General features: G+C 42.4%; 1 protein-coding gene across 12 annotated transcripts in view; it reads left to right on the top strand.

Annotated features, from left to right (window-relative positions):
- The window catches only part of AGAP1 (ArfGAP with GTPase domain, ankyrin repeat and PH domain 1), a 556,588-nt gene that overhangs the window by 368,500 nt on the left and 165,366 nt on the right, over positions 1-22,722 (top strand). For all 12 annotated transcript variants that reach the window (XR_016394007.1, XM_089916180.1, XM_089916184.1 and 9 more), the window contains one exon: positions 8,765-8,933. Coding sequence is in view for 11 of the 12 variants with exons in the window: in XM_089916180.1 (XP_089772306.1) it covers positions 8,765-8,933 (169 nt within the window). In the remaining variant the exon portion in view is untranslated. The remainder of the gene's footprint in view (positions 1-8,764; positions 8,934-22,722) is intronic.

Raw genomic sequence — 22,722 nt, 5'->3', positions numbered from 1 at the left:
TTAATTATTAAAAGAGTCGTGGAGCCAGGGAATGGGGCTGGCTCCTTGTAGTTTATTGCTGTGAACTCTCACTCATGCTTGCCTCTGGGAGAGACCTGCCTGCATATCCAACACACTGCTGTTGTATAGGCTAGGTCTGAGCACGCATGGGTTACAACTGGGTAATATTCAATTTAACCTAAAATGAGAAAAATCTTTCTTGCAGTGTAAAGCTCAATATACTAGGTCAGTCAAGACAGATGCAATCAAGAAGCAAAAGGTATATTCATAATTCAACGTAGAATTTTCTGCTATTTTGATTTATATTATATTAACCTATTCCCCCTGGGCTAATGTTGGACTTGAGCCCACATGTGTTGGATGCCAGCGCTTTGAGCACATGCACCGGAGAGGTTTGCCCTGCTTCAGTGGTGTTGAGCTCCTTGTGGAAGCGAAGGGTGCCACCACGGATCCCTCACGACGCTTCACCAACCTTTTCCGTTCACCTCTTAGGTAGTTACCCAGGCCCAGTAAAGCCTTGGTTCAGAATCAGGTGTCCTAAGCGTTGCCTTTGCCTCAGACGCCATTTGACATCCAATTTGCCAGGTATCTTCTTCCTGCGGTGGCCACAGGTCACGTTGACATCCGCTGGTCAAGTGGTCTTTCCGAAGCAGCTCCAGAAGTGAAACAGTGGAATTCTGTTGGCTGTCTTTGGGAAAGCAAACTGATTCTCATAAGGTTTTTCTCTTTGAAGCTGCCTGCTACCTTTGCCATTGTAACTCTGATCCTTTGGAGAGAAGGAGAAATTGTCTTCTTTGAGGGATGTGATCTGAAAGGATGTGGCCGGGAGATTTCGCATAGTTTTACGATACTATTTTCATAGTGTTTTTAGGGTATTACTTTCCTCTGTGCCTGTGACTATATATGAGGCTATTGTTTATTATTCATCCATGTTGGACTTAAGCGTTTGCTTGGTCTCTTTGAAGGGATGGTATCATGTATGTCTTTATAGATGAGTTTCCTTTGAAAATAGTATTAAGTGGAGTTTGGGAATAGCAGTGCATCTGACAATGGCTTCTCTTACATCTTTTTTTTGAGCCCAGAAGTAAGGGTTTTAAAAGATAGAATTTATATAAACTACTGTTCCTCTTGAACCTGGACACATTCATGAAGTGGAGTGAAAATAGGGAAGACTGAGTTCTTCCTCTCCTCCAGGAGAAGACAGACATATCCGCAGACCATTTCTAGTATCTGCACAGCTCAGGCTGCAATGCTCCTCCCCCAGCTGTGTGCATAAAATCACACACACAGAGCCCTTGGCTGTTTTGTGAACATCAAGCTAGACTAGTGGGTGTCAAACCTTTTGGCCTTAGGGCCCTTTTACCTTCCTAAAAACTGAAGAATCTGAAAGAGCTTTTGTTTCTGTGGATTATATCTGTTGATGTTTATCATGGGAGAAATGACTGAGAAATGACTGAGAAAGCATTTAATATGCATATAATTCATTTAAAATAATAATAACCTATCCATTACATATTATTCCATAAATGACATTTTTTAAATGAAAAAGATACTTTCTAAAACGAAAGGAAATCATAAGCAGGGTAGCATTGTTCTCCATTTTTTCAGAGCTCTTTGATTTCAGTTCAGAAAGTTAGACCATCATTTCTACTTCTGCCTTCAGTCTGTTGAGACATGTCGTTTTGGTTAAAGTATGTGAAGAGGCTCTCACAGAGATATTTAGTTGGAAGAGGAAGGAGTATTTTTTATTTTAAGTGTGCTTTTCTGAAAATTTATTTTTTTGAGGTATAGCTGATTTGCAATGTTATGTTACTTTCTGCTGTACAGCAAAGTGATTCAGTTATACATACATATACATTCTTTTTCATATTCTTTTCCCTTATGGTTTATTATAGGATATTGAATATAGTTCCCTTTGCTGTACAGTATGACCTTGCTGTTTCTCCATCCTATATATAATGGTTTGCACCTGCTAACCCCAAACTCCCAATCCATCCCTCCCCCTTGGCAGCCACAAGTCTGTTCTCTCTGTCTGTGAGTCTGTTTCTGTTTTGTAGATAAGTTCATTTGTGTCATAGTTCAGATTCCACATATAAGTGACATCATATGGTATTTGTCTTTCTCTGTCTGACTTCCTTCACTTAGCATGATAATCTCTCGGTCCATCCGTGTGGCTACAAATGGCCTTATTTCATTCTTTTTAATGGCTGAGTAGTATTCCATTGTATACATGTACCACATCTTCTTTACCTGTCGATGGACATTTAGGTTGCTTCTGTGTCTTGGCTATTGTAAACAATGCTGCAGTGAACATTGGGGTGCTTGTGTCTTTTTGAACTAGAGTTTTTGTCTCTTCTGGATATATGCCTAGGAGTGGGATTGTTGGATCATATGGCAACTCTATTTTTAGTTTTTGGAGGAACCTCCGAACTGTTTACCATAGTGGTAGCACCAGGTTACATTTCCACCGACAGTGGAGGAGGGTTGAGGAGTATTTTAATAGCCATTTCAGATCATTCAGATCATGCATGTTCTTCTTGGATACTACGCTAAAACTTGACATGTGACAGTTTATTAAAGCTTAGGAATTCAGTGAAATTTTCCCTCTCTGCTACATTACATCCAATGACCTGTCTTGCACTTTGAATGATCCTGTATCCATGCATGTGACACACCATGTGTCAGTCATTTCAAAAAGCTTGTTTAACTGAGGTATGCAGATTTCCAAATGGTGATACTTTTCATCAAGTAATACCCCCAAATCACATTCATTAATATCACCACCAGTCTTGTCAGAAAAGTCTCCAGGTATTTGGAAGGTGTCATGGTGAGAGACACAAGTTTTCGAAATTCTCATTGTTGCTGGAAAGCTCAGATTCTCTCACTGGCCACAAATACTGTCAGCCGCTTTCCTTACAGTACAAATACAAGAAAAGTACTTGTTCTTTTTCAAGAAAATATCTACCACATACCCAAGACCGAATAACCATAGTTAATGTCTGACATAGTCATTCTTTCAAGTTGAAGTGTTGTCCCAGCAAACAAGTGGCGAATTCAGCTTGTGAATGAAACAGTCAGGGAAGAGCTTTCCTGTGCAGGATGGTCAGCCCTCACGGCGCAGCAGAAACACTGAAATATACTTGCCGTGGCATCACCTGGGAAATTTAAAAGCTCAAAGGTTAGAATGTTTTTAATCAGTAGGTTTTTTGTTTTTTTTTTTTCTTGGTTTATTAAGAACATACTTTGTTATCTAAAGTTAGCCAGTATATTCTTCAAAATATGATTTTGAATGGCTGTAAATTATCACGTAGTTCAAAATATTTGTCATGGGCATTTAGGCGCTTGCTTATTCTTACCATTATATAACTTCAGTGAAGATTCTTGAACTAAATTTTGTCGTATCTTTGAACCTTAGAATTATTACCTAGAAGGGAAATTCCTGGGGGAAAAAATGTGGCCATTTTTTCAGGCTCTTGATTTAACAGTGAATATACTTCTGTTAGCAAGATATGTGAGTGTTCCTATAACACCAACTCTGGTTCAGCATTCTCTTAAGTTCCTCTATTTTCTTCTTTACGGGAAATTAAAATGTTGAAGTGTTAATGTAAAATGAGTTCAGACCAATAAAATCAAAGGAAATACAAAAAAAAAAGAAAACATCCTTAGGTGAAACTTTTTTGGGTTTTTTTGTTTGTATTTAGAGAGCGTGACAATCAGTAAAATACTGACAGTGTACAAAGTACAACGTGGTTACCATTGCCTTGATTCGTGCTGAGGAGTCAGCGATATTTATTACCCACGTCGCTTTTGCACCATCGAAGCAAATTTCAACAGAGGGAAAAAGCAAACTATGTCTTGGGGTTGTTTTGAAAATAGTGTCAAACTCATGAAGCCCCTGATAGGGCGTTGAGGGCCACACTTTGAGGACTGCTGAACTTAGGTTATGCAAAGAGAAAACACGTGACTAGATTAGCCGTGGCAGAAAGACCAAGGCAAGCATCAGTATGTCCTAACAGTTACCTCACTTAGACAAAATATTAGATAGTAATAGAAAATAATGAATTTCTCAACATTTATGTACAGTTAGAAACCAGAGCTTATTGAGAAAACCTAATTGGAACAAAGATTTCTGTAACTTTTCCATCATTTAATTATGGGAATGAGGAATCTTAATACCTTTAAAAAGTATATGTTAGAACTGGAGCAATGTTGATTGCATTTCAGAGCTGTGTGTCTTATGCTGATAATCTAATCTTGAGATGCCAGTCACGTCATTGATGCGTTTGGGTTTAGCTCTAAGATCTTAACTGCTTTTTGGCACCCTGTGAACACACGAAGCAAACCATCTCTCACCAGACAGCCAAAGGTAACAAAGGGATGGGAGGCAGTGAGAATCAATATAGTAAGAGTATTTTTAGGGACTATTGATGGATTGCTGTATTTTGAGCTTAACTTCAAGTGCCAGATGCCCCAGAGCTGACTAAGATGAACTCACCATTTACTGAGAACTGTAGGCCGTCACGCACACAGAGGGCTCTGGGATGGGCAAGACGAGACCCACACATCGTTCCCTTGGCCGCCTGGGGAGAACTCTTTCCGGTGGGGTGTTTTTAGGAGCTTCGTGCGGTATCTTGATGAGGACTTGGTACCACTCTAATTGCCGGAGCTGAGTGCCATCCAGTGATGACCTCCCAGTCCTGGTAATGGGTAACTAACTGTGAGATTTTAGGACAACAGCGTGACAGCAGCCAACCCGTTAATTCTCGAATCCGGAGGGATCTGGTTACACCCACCGAGGCACTCAGGACTCCACGCCCTCTCCCAAGGCAGCCCCGCCGAAGGTGGGAGCCACACTGAGCTGTGCTTCTGTCAGCAAGCTGAAAGCTGTGGGTCCCTGACAGGGCTCTCAATTGCTAGCAGGTTCCTCTCACTGCACCTCATTTGCATCTGGGACATCAATTAGCATGTTTGTTGAGGCTAATTGAATGAAACTCAATCATAGCTCTTAATTGCTTGACTATGTGAAAAGAAATCACATTAATGCAGCTAATTAAGTGTACGGCAATAGATGCAACATAATTAGGAGGAAAATGTAAAAAACAAGGGATGGCAAAGGTGCAGGAGCGGGGTGGCAGGGGGACGCTGTGCTGGGTTACGGAGCTTCATCCATGCGGTCGGGGACGGGTCCCTCTGCTCCGGCGCCTGCTTGCAAAAAATAATCCACGAGATGAGCACGGACAACTTGAGAAGAAAAATGCAAATAGGTTTGCAATTACTACTTTTTCAAGCTGTTGAGGGGCAGGAGATAGCACCTCTGGGGGGCCTGGCTCTTGAGTGGGCCTCGGGGACTTGTTAAGTGCTGTTTAAAAGTACTTGGCTTTGAATTACCCTCATGCCTTGTTAAAGGGTTTTTTCTTCCCCTTTTATCCTCGATCAGCATTTTCTGCAAGGAAGACGGAGAGGGGTTGTATCTGTAACGTTTGCATATCAAAATCAAGCTCGCTGGCTTTATTTCCCCCTGCACGGTCCCTACCTCGGACCATCAGGCTGCGCGTCCCACTTCTGAGGAGGCGACATTGTTTGGTGGTTGTAGCTTTAATTCCTCAAGTACCAAGCTGGGGAGAGATGAAAAGGGTAGTTCTTTCAAAAACGGAAAACTCAGTGTTGTTTCTCTTGGGAGAAGCTAGAAGCCTCAGGCTCACGTATCCACCTGTTTCTGAAAGACTTTTATGGATTAGGAAATGGATCTTGTCACATTTTTATAAATTTTAGTGGCTTGAAATTTAAGAATTGCCAGACTTATATTCTGATTTTCTTAAGAACTGGTTCTTCTGCACTTTCAATGCCTGACTCAGGCAGGAAAACAGATCCCCCAGCCCATGCTGAGCCAAAGATAAATGGGTTCTGTCGCCGCATTCAAATCCAGAGAGCCAACACTTGGTACATTTCTATAATAATTTTAAATAAAATATCCTGGTTATTGTATGTTAGAACATGCCTATTAAAAAAGAGACCACGCTGAGGCTTAGCCACTCTCTGATTAGCCTCATTTTAGAGCCCATAAGCCATAAATGCTCAATTACACTCCTGTTATTGTATTTTAATTTGTTAAGGATTGGCATTAAAGAAAAAAGTTGTAGCAAGTTGATATTTTTAAAGGAGTAACTATGCAAGAAGGAATTCATTATTTACAAGCATTAACTTGGGTTTTGAAACTTGGGTTTGCCTATTTGGAGTAAATGTTAATGGAAGTAAATGAAAGATGCTTAAGAACAACCTTTTTCTTTTGAATAACCTTGACCCTTGGTCCTGTACTAACCAAAAGCCACTTCCTTCTTCCGTGTGCTTTTTGTTGGCCATCCTCGTGGTGAGCTTGGTCATGAGACTTCTACATTTCTTTCAGTCCGCTTTATCCTTTAGCCTAATTTAATGATAATAACTTTCTTTCCATCCTTTGTCCTCATCCTTTCAAAACCGCAACTTTTTTCATAGTAGATTATATTTGCGGCAGGGGGCGGGGGGGGGGCGGTGGTAGTCGAAGCATCTTGCCTTTCAAGTGGAGTCTTTAGTCTGTTCCCAGCTGGACACAGCCCACCCCTTCTCCAAACCTGTGATGACCCTCCTCCTAGATGCCCGTGGCCGACCCCGGCAGATGTCCCTCCCTAAGCTGCCCTGGGAGATTACATGCACAGCTGGGCAGCCCAGGGTGCATCAGCACCTCTGCTCCTGGCTTCCCCGGCTGACAGCATACGTGCCGGTGCAGGTGCTTCTCTCTGGATGGTTTATCATTGCTGAGGAAGGCCCAGCCTCGCCCCTCCCTGGAGGAGCTGATCTGAATTTGCCCCTACTTGGTGCAGCTTCTGATCCTTTGTTTGTCTTCAGTCCCACGTTCCTCCTGATTCTAGCCTCAGCTTTTTGACCTTGGGCTGTGCACTAAGAATTGGCCATTTGAGGTCTGTCCTTAGGAAGTCACCCTGGATGCTGCGTCATCATCTCCTGGGCTGGTGCTTGGTGAACCTTCAGGGTTCTGTAATCTCCATCACAAGGCCCCCGTTCACGTTATGGAGTTTCTCTTCCAGCCCTTCCTCCTGTGTTGAGAATTCTCCCACTCCCTTTCCTGAGTCTGGGGTGGCTCCCATGCGGCCACAAGTCCAGCTGCTTGGGTTTCAGGTGAGGTCTGACACTCAGAGCTGGCCCTCCCTCCTACAGATGCTGGAGGGAGGACAGTTCTCTCTGTCCCACACGGTCCCAGCGACCCATATGCGGGTTCTTCCCCCTGTGTTGGAATCTAGTACTTTGAGTTCCTTTTTGTGCCATAACTTCTGTCAGCAAACTTCCTACTTGTGGATAAACCAGTGACTGCTTCTCAACCCCTTCACCTTATGGAATATGGACATTGTCTCGCAATTAAAAGAAGCCACTGGAGTCCTTCTCTTGGCTTCCCTAGCACCTTCTGTGCCCTCTGAAGCTTCTGCCGTACACCTGGACTGACTTTCCTCGTCCTGCAGGCTGAGGCCTCTGACCCGTGCACTTTGCCGGTAGACCTTCATCCAGCTCTCTCTCTGTATCTGTTGACTGTGTTGATTGGCAATTATAAGGAAACAGCTCGCTTCTCCAAACTCCCTGGGTCGCTTGCAGTCGCACACCGGATTGTTTGGCAGTTCTTCTAAAATTAGATTGACGTGAACTTTATTGTTTATAATCAATACAAATTTATTGGTCTTTTCCCTTTATATCCTAAAAGGAATCCACCAAGATTCTGCCAAGGAAGGAATCTGTTTATTTCATTTCCTGGTTAGTCTTAAAACACTTGAAATATTGTTTACCCAAGAGTGATTTAGATTGTATCCTTTCTTCATGTGTGATGTTGGTTTACTGATATATCTGCAGAGACAGGGGGGTTCATTGCCCCCCCAAAATGTATGAAAGGGTCAATAACTCCTCTAATTTGTCAAGAGGCCCCTCACTCTGGCTCTCAGTTGTCTTCTCTTTCCCCACCCAACAGCCGATTCTTAAGTATTATTTTCCTCCATATTGAATTAGGTGACGGCACAAAGAATTCCCTGTGTACCTAGACTTCCCTTTAGTTCCGTGATAGCTGCTAGTCATTGACCTCCAAAGTGTAGACAAAAGCAAGATACTTTTTCTGAGTAGTGAATCACTTGGAGAAACATAATGCTTGAGTAAAAATAATGTGCCTTCTTTTTTAGCATCCAGCTCTTGTGACCTCCATGTGTTTTCAGCACCGTACCACTGACCCCCTCAGACATCTTCCTGAACAAAATGCTTGACCTCTTACTTAGAGTTTTCACCTGAGTTCCCCCCAGACAACTTCAGTCTTACCTAGATGTCGAACGGTATTGCTCTCGGAGACAAACAGGTTATTACAAAATAGTTCCCACTCCATGGAATTTTACCCAAAACTTACAGGAAGAGCCCAGGTGCCTAATGTACCATCTAATGTGCAGCAGCTCACAAAATAGGATTTCATGTCCGTACTGGTGTCTCATCCTCCTGGGCAGAAGGCATCGACTGTGTCCCCTGCATTTCCAGGGCCTGGGTCAGTTCAGGACGCAGAGGCAGAGCTGATATCAGTGTAATGATGATGCCACCCGTACAAGACAGATCAAAACCGTATTTTTAAGCGCTTGCCACCGTGGAAGGGTCATAGGATTACAACGCAGGATGTCTGATAGAACCTCTTGTCCTAGATTGTAAAAGGTCTTTCTTTTAATCTCTCTTGGATGTTTAACATTTTGAACAGGATTACATGCAGAATGTTCATGGCAAAGAGATTGATCTTCTGAGAACCACTGTGAAAGTCCCAGGGAAGAGGCCGCCCCGAGCCACATCGGCCTGCGCGCCCATCTCCAGCCCGAAAACCAACGGCCTGTCCAAGGACATGAGCAGCTTGCACATCTCACCAAATTCAGGTAAGCTCACAGCCGACATGCTGAAGAAATCCAGCGCAATGGCAGCAATGGGTGCTCCTGGCTGGAGGACAGTGCTGAGGTTTTTGGATTAAGTGGAGATTTTGACCATTAAGGTTGTAGACTAAGGTTTACAAGTCTCATCTCTTCTGTGGATGATTGTTTCCGCTACACCCTTGGGTTCCTGGACTGCCAACAAGCAAACTGTGGCACTTTGAGTCACAGCTGCACAAACCACTAGGCTTTCCCAGGGCTGGGCGGTTGAAAGTCATGTTTTACACATGATGGAGGTTTAAGGGCCTTCTAAAAAACATGAATTCATTGTTAAGGTATCAAGGATTAGTATTAACAAATTTGTAGTGACTGTGTTTAGAAAAATGGAAAAGCCATTTGGAGCAAGATTTAAAGGAAACCCCTGGACCTGTATAAAAGTTCAGATTCTCTCAGTTTTCTCTTGTAACTGTTATGTGATTCTTTCACACAATTTTGGTTTTCTTTATTCTCTTTTAAGGGAGAATTTGGTTTTTGCTCAGGATCAGAGAAAGCTAGTGTTTTCTCGGAATAGATGTGTTGCGAAATTCCTGGCTTCGGTGTGCAATGCAAACCATTCAGAGTGTTGTGGTTTGTTTTTGTTTAAGAGTCTTGGCAAACTGTGCTGTGGCTTTTACCTTCCCATGATCGCTTATCAGAGAAAAGGTGGTAAGAACCGCTCTAAGTCTTCCACCAACAAACTCGGACTCCTCCGACATATGAAATCCCTTCACAGATTTCAGTTGTTTCCTTTCCTGTCTCCAACCTACATCTGATCTTCTCAAAATAGATTTCTGTTCTGCAGTCATTCCTAGCATATGTCTCTGCTTCTTAAAGATGCTGCCTTTTTTCCTTTCTGAAATGTTAAATGTTTTTTAAGAGGAATAATGCTGACCCCACAGTTCCATGGCATGAATGACATTGTTTGGCAAAAGGAGGATAAGAAAAAGGGGACAGAATTCGGGTTCCAGCAGCCTGGGTTCTACTGCCTGGTGCTGCATGGTGTTGAGCAGGTAACTGAACCATGTTTTACGTTAGGCTGACCTTGCCTGGCCCTGCCCCCATCACAGAGGTGTGACGGCAGGTGCTGTGGAAACTCATGAAGCGCAATACAAACATCAGCTGTTGTGACTAATCAAAATAAAACTGGCCTTTCTGATAACAGAGACATTAGTTCATTCTAGAAAGGTGATACGGTTACTTTATGTGGTCTCATGACCTGCTGACCTTCCTTCCAAGTGGTACATGAGTTTTCCTTTTCTAGATGGTGTGCTAACTCCATGGGCTGGGAAGAGAGAAAAGCGCCCAAGAAAAAATACGTTTCTATACTGAATAAAAAGCTAATGTCTTCATTAATTTATTTATTTGTTCAAAAAGTACTTGCTGAGCACCTGTTCTGTGCCAGGAATTGTGCATTCTGTGGATCCAGAATCTCTGACCTCCAGAACTTCTATGCGAGGCAGTCACCCTATAACCAACTTTCCACTTCCCCTTCTGACCATTGGGACACATCTATCCATTTATTTGTTCAAGTCAGCAAGCATGTATGAAGTTTCTAATGTGTGCCAGTCACTGTCCTGAGCTCTGGGGGTACAGAAAAATGAGGCATAATCCCTATCCTCTGGAATCTCACCCTCTGGGAGGTGGGAAAGGTGAGCAGATGAGCCAGTGCAGTGCAGCAGCTCATAGGAGGTGTGAAGGCCCAGGGGTGATGTGCTCGGCTTCACCCCAGGAGGTGGGGCAAGGCTTCAGGGCTTGAGGGATGCCTGTGTGGGGTGTGAAGAAAGGATGGGAACTTGCCAGGCACGTAGGATGAGGGAAGAGTCCTGACGATTTGAAGAAGTGTCGGCTATGTAAGATTTGGAGTTTGAAATGTCACCTTGAGACATCTTTGGGGCTTAACTGCCACTTACTGTCCTAAGGAAAATGTAATGTTTGATAACAAATAGAAAATACAAAATGCCATATGAACTTTATCATATCCCCAGAGGAGGTTATGTCATGGGCCTCGGCTAGGGATTGAGTTTTCAATGCCCAGTTGCTTTCTCTTTAAGATTCTTGCTATTGGGTGAATGGGAAGATTTGGGTCACGATTGAAATCCCTTTTCCATGGTCACACCCATGGTCGGTTTATTACGGCACATCCTGTCAACCCTAAGCTGGGGAAATCCCCATTCAAGGAGCCTGGTAGACGTTTCATCTTCTTTGGATCACAAGTAGGGACTTGGAAGTGGGAATATGATGTCCGCAGGAGCACAGCACCACTGTGCTGTGGAAAGTCCCTCATGGTCACAGCAGTGCTCAGGGATGTGGTGCCCTCAGCTAAGCCTGTGGGCAACGTCCTTGGCTGGTATCACCCAGAGCCCTACCCTATTGTTCATAGAACTCTCTCACGTGAAGAATTCCAACCCAGCAAATTTAATTTGAAGTAAATGGATGCTACTTTTAAGTGATGGACTTTTAGCTACAGATAGGCGTTAGTTATTTTAGAGCGAACTTGCCGAAGAACTTTACACACTACTTAACCTCATCTTTCATTCTCAACTCATTTGAATTCTGCCATTTTGTTTTAGACTTCTGGATTAACTGGGCGTCTTTTGTTTCTTTATCGCTTTTTTCTTTTTTATTCGTTTTCTATCTCCATGTTATGAATTAGATCAATGTTATGTGCCTTCCCTTCTAGTCATTTTTTTCATTCACATAGACCTGATACACACTTGTACTGAAATCTTTGTGTGTAACTTATTAATGTCTTAGCATAAAAGTCCATAGGCAAAGTGACTCAGCCAATGGATATAAACACTTACAAGATTCTCCGTACGTATTTCCAAATTCATTTCTAGAAAGGTTTTATATAAAATACCCTTCCATCCATAAAGTGAGTGCTCATTTCACCTCTACACATTTTTAGAATCTATGCTAATAATTATAAGCAATAAAAATATCTCGTGTTTTGTTTATTTGGATTTCTTCAGTTAGTAGTGAGGTTGAACAGCTCATATATTTATGGGTTTTGTGTGTTTCTTGTTTGTAATTGTGTAGATGTATCCTTTGTCCATTGTTGCACTAGGTGCTTGTCTTTTGCTTATTGACATGTAAGAACTCTTTGTATATTAAGGATAACAACACTTTGTAATATATTTTGCAGCTATTTCCCCAGTTTACTATTTGCTTTTTGACTTTTATAGCCTCATTTACATACAGAGTTTCCCCCTCTTTAGTATGTAATCAAATCATAAGACTTGTACTTCTGTAGTTTCTACTTTAGATATTTAGAAAGCCTTTAATAATCCTGAAATAAGATCATAATTCATATATATGATTTCAGAGTTTTATAATTTTATTGTTGTTCCTTTTCCCCTTTTTTATAATTAACCTCTAATCCACCTTTAATTTGTTTGGGTCTATTATATATAATAGGAAATCTAGTTAAACTTTTTATTCAAATATATAACTAATCGTTCTTCCTCTCTTTGTTATTTCCTTTTCCTGTTGATTCTATTTGTCACCTTTCTTGCACAACTAACTCGTTTAATCAAATTAGCTATGTTTTGGGGCTTGAAAATTTATTCCATTGACCTACTTTCTCCGCGTTGTGTGGATTTACCTCATTGTCTTAGATTCATGGCTCAATTTATATCTGGTAATGTAACGTATAACATGGTTTCATATTACTCTTTTATTTTATAGTGTTTCTTGGTTATTGCCACCATTTATTTTTTCCTGTAAACTTCAGAATAACTTGAAACCTTTCTCTTCCCCCCTAAAAATAATCTCATTGTGACTCTAACTGGCATGGCTGTTAATCTGTGAATTAATTGTGGAGGAACTGACATCTTAACTCTATTGAGTTTATCATAGAACACAATTCTTTCCCATTTTACTCAGACTTACTATATACCCCTCAGTAAAGTTTTAACACTTTTTTCCATTTAGATCCTGTATGTGTCCTGTTAATCCATTCTATGACTTTATAATTTTTGGTGAAACGTGAAACTGATACTTGGTGGGGCGAGGGGTTGTCCATTCTATCATCTAATTGGTAAGAAATAAGAAAGATCCTAATTTATGTATTTTTTATATCCAGCCATCTTACTGAACTCTTCCTGAGTTGGAATAATTATCCAGATGCTTCTCTTAGTTTTCTAGTGTGCAGTCATAATGCATTCCATGTTTCAAACATTATGATGCCTACCTGTGTGTCAATGTTGACTTTTAGTTTCTCCCAACCAGTTTAATGATTTGGATACCTTATTGCTTTGCCTCCTGTACCATTCACTTACCATCATTATTGACCCTGCTGCATGCCCAGCCCTGATGGGTGCTCTGGAGATTCAGGGGGCCCTCCCTCCAAGGGCTTACACTCCAATGGGGGGTGGAAGAATCAGAAGATAAACACACAAGCAAGACCACTGAAGCTGCTGATAATTGCTGAAGGGTCTAAAAGGGGCAACTGGATAGAAAATTACTTGCAGGAGATGGTGGTCTTATGTTATTCCTAGTATCGGGGAGTGGTTGGCCAGTATTGGAATGCTGACTACCTTTCAAACATTAAAATGCTAGAAATGTGATGTTCTTAATACCGAGTTTCGCCAGGGACTTGGGGAAGAGGAGGAAAAATATATTGTCGTGCCTGATACTTGCATACCTGCAGACTGATAACCCAGCCTGGGTCTCATTTGGGGGCTCGCGAGATAACCAGAGCAGAAGAGCTGCAGTGAAGATGGGGTGGCTGCCAGCTCCATTGGGCACCTGTGGGATGCAGGCACTGCAGGCTGAGGGACACGTTCGGGAAGAGTTGACCAGTGGCATCCCCACCACCAGCCCCACTGGGAAAGTGAGCAGCATGCCTGGGGAGGATACCCTGATGTGGATGCTCATGCTTGCAAGAGAAGGAAGCAGGTTGGAAAACTCAGACCTCTGCATAGACCCGGGGAAACATAAATGAATGGCAAGGAAGGGCAGCTCTGACCATGAGGGACGTAATGCAGGTGTGCCAGCCCGCCCATGAACTTGTATTGTTGGTCAAAGACGAACCCACCAGTCAGCATGTGCCACACACGTGCCCCAGGGCTGCCGAGTCTGTTCAGCCCTGATCTTACTCATAAACATGAGTGGACAACCAAGACGTTTGTGGAAACCAACAGTCAAAATGTGAAAGACCAACATAAGCAAAAGGACAGCTGATCTTGGAAGAAAGAGAGTGATAATTTGGGGAAAGAGAACTTAAGAGGAAATTACAACTAGGATCATCAGAAAGATTTAAAAGGTGGGCTTTTGTACTCCAAAATGAAACAAACAAACAAAAGATGACATGAAAAACCTGGGGAGAAAGAGTTCTTGGAAATTAAGGAGAAAGTTTGCAAAACTAAAAATTTCAGTAGATGGATTACATACTATAAAGAATTTGGCTTAAAGAAACTGTTGGCGATATAACAGAAGAAAATACGCTAGAGGTGACAAAGGAAATGACAGTGTCTTCCCACCTGAAGAGTCAAGTATCAAACTGGATGGGAGAGGAAGCTCTGTAAACACGGACAAATCCCCAAAAGCATCCAAGATAACAGGAAGACTGAGGTAACCTATCAAGGAAGAAAACTCTGATAGTCCTTGACCTTCTCAAGAGTAACACCTTGTATTTGTTACAAGAACAAATAATTTTGAATCTAGAAGCTAATGTAGAGCCAAACTATTATCAATCAAGTGTGAAGACATTTTTAGGTCACATACAGGGATATAGAACACTTCCCTCTCAATGGATTTCTGAAAAAATTACTTAAGCATCTACTGCAAGAAGAAGAAGAAGGAGAAGGAGGAGAAGAATCGAGAAGATATTTCTTTATTCAGACCTGGTTAAATTCCACCTTCCCCATCACATCTTCCCCTTCCTCCAAGGTCACTTGCTGAGGATGCCCAGGGCAGTATCCACCACTTGCACTCCTTCGGCATGGAACCTACATTGCCATTCTAATGGGAACCCGTCGGAAACCACGTTTTAGAGTCTGCCCAACTGTCATTTCAGGGATGCTTCCAGAGAAGGGGGTCAAATGTCCAAAAATATTTTCTGACACGAATTTTTGGCTGGGTTGGTAGAATAATATTCATATATGACAATATAGGACTGTTTCGGCTCTGACAGGTATTTTGACATTTCAGTAGACAGCAGGAAAACATAATGGCCAACAGTAGGGCCTTTGGAGCCAGAAACCCCAAACTGAATCCCATCTTCCCCATCTTAGGACCTAAACCCCAGCTTCCTCATCTTGAAAATGGGAAAACAGTGCCTACCCCCATCCTTGTAAGGATAACACACTGCATGCCTCTCCAAAGCCTGACCCGAGGTGACTCTTCAGAACTGTATCAGGAATCCATCATAATAGTCGTGCTCATCACTAGTGAAGAGAAGAAAGGAAGAGGGTTGAGAAATTATGTTTTTGAATTAATTTTGGTAAATGCCATGAAGTGTTTATTTAGCCTTTGAGTAGACATAGTGGGTCAGAATCAACTAAACCCATGCCCCGCAACCCACAGCTCCCCCCATGATGGCAGAGAGCTGGGCAGCCAGAGAAATGCCCTTCAGGACTTCCCTGGATCTCCATGGGGGGCTCTGCTCCAGTTCTGTGTGTCCATCCTCTCTTTATTCCTGTGTTCGCCATAACTCCTGGTTGCGACATTTGCTTCCCAGATGACAGCTATCTTCTCATCCCTATAGTGTGTCTTTGTTGGGTATTTGCAACTGTGGGTGTGTTTTTATCCTAACCAGATTGATGCTGAGACCTGCGTGACGGGGAGACCTTTCCGCCTCGTCTTCCACCCCCCCACCCCCCCGCACTCAGGCCCCCAGCGGTTTCAAAATATGAAAGCCCTCTGGAGGGTTGAGGCTGATTTTCCAGGGGTGGGGGCAGGGATCTCAATGTGTTTTGAGTATTGAACCGCTGTGGACATCGAAAGTCTCAACCATGCTGTGTCCCTCCACACTTCAGTAATCAGGGCATCCAGCAAACCCATAAAAAACCCAACTAATAGCATGAATATTCAGTGACCTAGAATAGTAATTAGTGTCATGAATATTAATGTGATCGGACTTGCTTTTTCCTCTCCTCTTTCTCTCCCATCCTCTTTCTCCCTCTCTCCCTCTCTCTTTTTTTTTTTCCACTTAGCCGGCTCTAAAGATGGGTCATAATGAGAGCATTTAAGAGGGAGCGCGCTCTCCGCCGTGACAGGGACTGGGGTAATAAGGAGAGCTTGATTAACGCGGAACACTTGGGGGAGAGATGAGAGGCTTCACGTGGGCCTGGTCGGGGGAGGCAATGAGACCCCGGCAGCTCTGTTGCTGCTCCCGGAGATTAATGAGGCCTAAGAGTGCATTAGGAACAGTGACAAAGGTTTGATCTAATGGGCTCAGTCATTTTTCCTTTGAGTGACAGACGCACAGAAGTAATTGGCTGTGCAGAATGGCAGCTCATTGGCGGTACTTAAGGACACATTATCCCCGTTGTGTGGCCCGCAGAGGCTGTTTATCAAAACCGCTCACACTGCAGACGCTGAGTCGCTAAGCTGCTGCTACAGTGGTAATAGCTATTTAAAAAAATAATAATAATAACGCAACGTGCAACATCAAAACTAGGTCCGTGGTTGTCTTGTAGAGACAAAGTTTTTCTTTGTTTAGTTTCAGATGGTCTAGAAGACATTTTCATAACTCTGGAGTCTGTGGAATCTGTTCTGTGCACCGGGTGAGCAGTCTCCTCCCGGTGGGTCGAGTCGCAGGCTCGTTAGGACATCAGAGCCCTTGGTCAACCGATGATTTCCCACACTTTGGATTCTGTTTACAGCATGAATCCGCCGATAACATAAATTGGATGCTTTGGCCAAACAGCCTTCTAGCAGCTTTGGTGGAGCACTTGCAGGTGATCGCCTTCTTGGTTGAGAATTAATTTGCTGGAGAATACTCCCCAGAATCAGTACCACGTGATGATGTCTGCTTCCATAAACCAGGATTTATTGGAGTAGGTTTTGATGGCTAATTAATAATTCATTATTTTTCGGTTAAAAACATTTTGTGGGGTTTCTCTAAGACTAAAATTTGAAGAAGTTGGTGACATCTGAAATGAAATGGCTCTAAAGTTATTATTTGATTCTTTAAGAGTTTTGGCATCTGCTTTTAGGAGAAATGCCTTCTTACTGTTAGTTGTTTCTATGTTTAGACGTTTCTCCCACTGAGATTTAGGCAAATGTGTGCTACATTGTTTCCATCATTAAATTGTAAACTCTTTGAGGCGTAGACCGTTATTTCTCTTCCTTTGTTATCCTCTCCTAGCTTCGTGACCTAGCAATTATTTTTGCATTAAGTAAATATTCCTGAGTATCGCCCATCGTGTGAGATGTAAGTGATAAATATTGAGAGTAAGTACTGTTTGCTTTCAGATAACGGTTCCTCCATTGCAACATTCCGTGATCAAGATTACTGGGGTACAGTTCACATATAAATCAAAGCCATGCCTTCCAGTTTAAGGAAACTGTCTTCAATCATTTGAACTCTAAATGGAGTGTTCTTTTCCGTAAGAACTGACAAAAGCAAGTTAATCCTTGATGACTTCCGTTAAAAACATAGAAGGATGATGGAGATACTGAGCCATACATCTCTATGGGAACAGATATCCCGATAAGTAAATAAAAGTTGCTTTAGAAACTTTTCCCCCACCTCAAAAATGTGTGTGTTCAGTGAAGAATAGTGTTTCAGCTGTTGACATGATGCTTTCAAGATTGGGAAAATGGTCAGCATTGGGAGAGCTCTAGGAAAGAGCGTGGCTTTCACTGACCCAACGACCTTCAGCAAGGTAGCTGGCCGGGGCCTCGGCTGGGACTAGAGCCTTGGGTTAGAGCCTTTCTGTGCTAGAGTCAAGTCTGTGGTTGGCCCACTTGCTCCATAATCATTCCCACATTGGCAGAGGAGAACTTTTCCATGTCGTGGATGATATTTTAGTCATGATGTTGTACCAGCTCCAAACCTTGTGGCCTGGCATTTGGAGAAACCACGCATACAGAGACCGCGCTTCTCTCTCTGGAATATTCCTAGTGAGTGGTTAAACCCCAAAACATCCTGGCCCACAGACAAGCAGCTCCCCTTCACATCATCAGAGTTGCAAGCATGGAGTTCCTCAATGCCCTCACCCCCTACAGGCTCTCTCTGTTCAGTCCTAAGAGATGGTTCCATGAAGCCTGGATGGGAGAGGAAGAAATCCAAGTGAGCACTTCTGGGGGTGGGGCTGTGTGGCCACCTCCCTGAAAGGGCTTATAGAATTCGGTGAGAGCCAGGGAAGACTTCCCTCCAAGCAGTGCTGTCAAGTCACACTGAATTTTGTGCGAAACACACTTATTGTAGGTATCAGATGGAGGAGAAAGAATATTTTAAAGACAGGACTATTATGCATGGCAAAGGAGGAAACTGAACTATTGAATTAAGTTGTTGCGGGCATAGAACCAAATAAGAAGCTAGGAGAGAAGATGATATGAGCATCTTGGACTTTCTGTTTTAGAAAACATTATTACTTGAGTGCTATATTCATATTTTATTGCTTAAAAAAATCCTTAGTTTTAGCCTCCTTTTGTGTAATGTCACAATACCTCATTATAACTGTATTGCATGTAACCCGTACCAAGAAATGGCTTGTAGGTGCGTAAGCGCTGTGTAAGCTTCATGTGCATAAGTGAGCATTATGGTGACACTCGCCATAGACACCTTCAGAATCCGTGGTAGCAAGTGTTCCTCAGGCAGATAGATATAAATGGGCAGGATGAATGCTGGGCCACCCAACTGGAAAAAGCAGATTTTGTCGTAGCAATAAATATTTAAACTCTTTCCAAATATCAGAGCATACCTTCTGATTGTGCTTAATATTTTCTTCTTAATTTATACCAAGCACCAAATTCTATCCATCCCCAAGGTGGAGCAGCATCCCAGGGATGGGATGTAAGCAGGACCATGGATACGGTAGCTCACCTGTCCTTGCCCGTCAGGTAATCTCACTCATCCATTGCTTGCGTTATGTCCCAAGCACATGATCTCTTTCCTCTCTGTCTTTCCTTTTATGAACTCTACTTCTGATGACTTTGGCATTACCTTTGGAATTTGGGGAGACCAAGAGTGCGAAGAGTGTCGCCGAGTTGTCCCAATGCTAAATGCTGTACTGGTCCATATACAGGAGTAGGTGTTCAAGAAACACCATCGGTGAATGAGTGTTTGGGCTCATGGGAAGTGATGAATGACTAGGACACCAAAACACAGATAGGAGGCAAACAGTCCGAGCAGTTTACACACGAAGAGACACCGCCACGAGAGAAACGGGAGTGAAATATCCAGACTTCTTAGATTTTAAAGTCAAACAAAATTAGCAGTATCACCATTTTTGCTAAAAAATTAAACTGTAGAGAAAAGGACAACTCACTGTTGGCAAAATTGATAACAACTACTGTCTTGAGAGGCTTTGCAGTGTACGAAGTGCTTTGTGTAATTTGGTCCTTGTATTAACCACAGGGGGCATATTATGATCATCATCATTATTATCTCCATTTTATCATTATCGTTACTGTTCTATCCATCTTACAGATTCTGAACTGACTTGTTTTCAGGATGCCCAGGTTCCATCATCTTTTAGCCCACGGGTCATTAAGAAAATTAATTAATAACATATATCACGAGTCAGAAAGATGTTAATGCTGTTTAACCCAATAATAACTCTTCTGGGATGTCAGCCTAAGGAAAAGCCTAAAAGTAGAAGATGTCCTTTGCAGTATTGTTTATAATGATGAGAAATTGCAAGCAATCAAAGCTATCCAGATGTAGGAAAATGGCAGTGCAAGTTGTCTACATTAAATCTGTAAGATGTTATATGTCTGAAATTATTTGAAGGTTTTGGAACAACGTGGGGAAATGGCTGGGAAGTCATAATACAGAAGTGTTGTAGAATATTACATCTCTTCTATTGTCACAATTAAGAAAAATATATGCGTATGTTCAATAATGATTTGATCTATTAGGTGGGATTTTGGTAGACTTCTGTTTTACATGATTTGTGTATCTGCATAACCTTGCAAAATAAGTTTCAGTAACTGAGAGAACAAAACATGCTCCCGTTTTTTCCCCATGACATCATCATTAGAGCAGGGAGAAATCAGAATAGAATGAGCTATTTCTACAGTTTAGGAAAAATAACCATCAACTGTCTAGTTCCAGGAGTTTCAATTCTGGGCGTGGCCACAGTGTTGCATTTAGTGTAATTACCTGTGTCATTACCACTGGGTCTGGACTCTGTACATTCTTTTTTTCTCTGGTAAGCATACTGCAGAAAACATATAACCAAAAAAAAAAAAAATGCATAGCATTCTGAGAAACACGAGATTCCTATCTCAATAGTAGATGTGTTGAATTGCACGCTTTTACAAAACAAGTATTACATAATGTTACATCTTTAAGAAAAGCTACTGAAGGTGTCCTTGGAAAAAAAATCCTCTTAGCCTGAAATCCTGGTTGCCAAAAGGAGGGCAGATTTCCAATGCAAATAGTGAGGCGAATGAGCCCTCCTCACAGGCACTTAAATCATTTGTATCTCACTTTTTATGGTAGTGTTGTGAATTATATTATTTTGGGGTTTATAATTAGAGGACGGAACAGATGGCGAAGGCCTAGTTTGAAGTGATGTGGCCATCAGAAGAGCCTCGGTCGTCCAGTCCTGATTCCAGCAGACCTGGTTTTCCCACCCGCACTCGGAATGGGCATGGTGTAGCTGTAGGTTTGCACAGTAGCCTTGAACTCTGAGTTTTTATAACATTTGAAGCCACATAGGAATGAAAAAGGGCCTATAAGAGCAATCGCTATTTCAGAGGGTGAGGCCTTCGAGGGGAAGAGTGAGTTCCTATCAATCCTATTTCTGTAATTATGATTTTTTAAAAAAATTACAAAGTCCCACAATGGACGTAAATGTCTCTTTCACACTCACGTGCTCATAGAATCTTCTTTGGGTTTTTCTCCTCCACTCTCAGTGTACGAAGAACTTCATTATCACCATCACCAAGCGATTCTGCCCTTTTCCAGGCTGTTTCACCAGTAAGTCAAATGCCAAGTATTGTTTTCCTAGTTGAAGCCTTGGTAGGGTCAAGTCTCATTATTGAAGGTAGACGAAAGTCAGGATGTGCAGTGAGCAGAATTCTGTATTAAGGAAAAAAAAAATTGTTGATGAATCTCTATTTAAATGCTATGAAAAGCCTTATTTTAGGGTATATTTTAAAAAATCAGAATAAGCTATTTTTAATGTAATAAGCCTATAGCTTAAAAGAGGAATTCTCCCTTTGATGTCATTTGGTGGATGAAAACATTCTTGTTCAATAGAAAACCAGCATCTTTTTCATGCTCGTGTGAGATCAGGCAAGCTATAAATGCCATATTCGCTTTGAAATGCAAATTGTTTAAAGAAAAATAGCATATGGTGGAGGTAAGTACCTTTTCAAATCAACTCTTACACTTTAGGGATGTAAAAGCAAAGCTAAAATTATTCTTTGGGAAGAATCTGGCGCTTTTGACGCATGGAAGCTTTCAGTAATCAGCCGGCCCAGTGGGCACACACATCTCCATATCAAGGCACTGGTGTGGGGCTCCGTGGATTAGCATCCTAATGCGGCGGCCCCTGCTCAGCAAGGCCAGCAGCCAGCTGATCAGTAGAGGGGGTCTTTGAGGACACACTGTCCTGTGTTCAGAATGGGCCAGGAAGCCGACCACGTATGTCATCATAACGCAGGCACTGTTTGGGAAAAAAAAAACACTGAGACAATACCAAATGGGTCCTTTTGTGCCTCGCTCCCTCTGGGTGCCAGTATCCCACACTTCGTAGGGCTGGGCCACTCGCTCTTTGGGATGTAACACCGGTGAAACTGTCTCGTTGCTCCTTGGTGACTTGTTCTCATACTTCTTGATCTGACCTCTGCATTCACAAACCATTCAAATGAGTTTTTGGGGGGTTGGGGGGTAAGTTTTATTGATTAACATACACTTACAAAATCCTAAGTTCTAGCTAAGTGTACGGGTGACCAGCACATAAGTCAAATCGCAGCACGTGGCCGGCAGCCCAGGAAGCCCCCGGGCCCCATCGCATCACTCTTCACATCTTCCCCTACACACACACGAGGGTGAGCGTCATCTCATTTCCCACTCCGTAGATGGGCTTTGCCTGTTGCGCTTGACCCCTTGTATGGTTGTATGGGACCAGGACAGGTGGAGCCCTCGTGTTTGTCTCCTTCGGATCCACATGCTGTCTGTGGTGTCTGTCCTGTTGTGGCCCACGTCAGAGGCCATTCATTCTTATCGGTGTGGATCTACCATGAGGTACCCATGGTGGGTGGATGGACGTTTCAGCCATTCTCAATAATTCTGCCATGAACATTCTTGTACATGTGTTCTGGTGGATTGTTTCTGCATGTCTGTATGACTTTTTTGTCCTTTTTTATTTTTAATTTCTTTTATTACAGTATAGTTTCTGTACGATATTATGTAAGTTACAGGTGTACAATATAGTGAGTCACAATTCTTAAAGGTTATACTCCATTTCGAGTTACTATAAAATATTGGCTATATTCCCTGTGTTGTACAGTATATTCTTGTAGCTTATTTTATACCTAATAGTTTGTACCACTTACTCCCCTCTCCCCACTGGTAACAGCTGCTTCGTTCTCTGTATCTGTGTGTCTGCTTCTTTTTTTGTTGTATTCACTC

This window comes from Delphinapterus leucas, chromosome 8, assembly GCF_059928025.1.
Source record: "Delphinapterus leucas isolate spDelLeu-1000000601 "Yukka" chromosome 8, BTC_Dleu_Yukka2, whole genome shotgun sequence".
Lineage (NCBI taxonomy): Eukaryota > Metazoa > Chordata > Mammalia > Artiodactyla > Monodontidae > Delphinapterus > Delphinapterus leucas.
The sequence above is the reverse complement of the archived record's forward strand: the minus strand, read 5'-3'. Positions and strand labels throughout refer to the sequence as shown.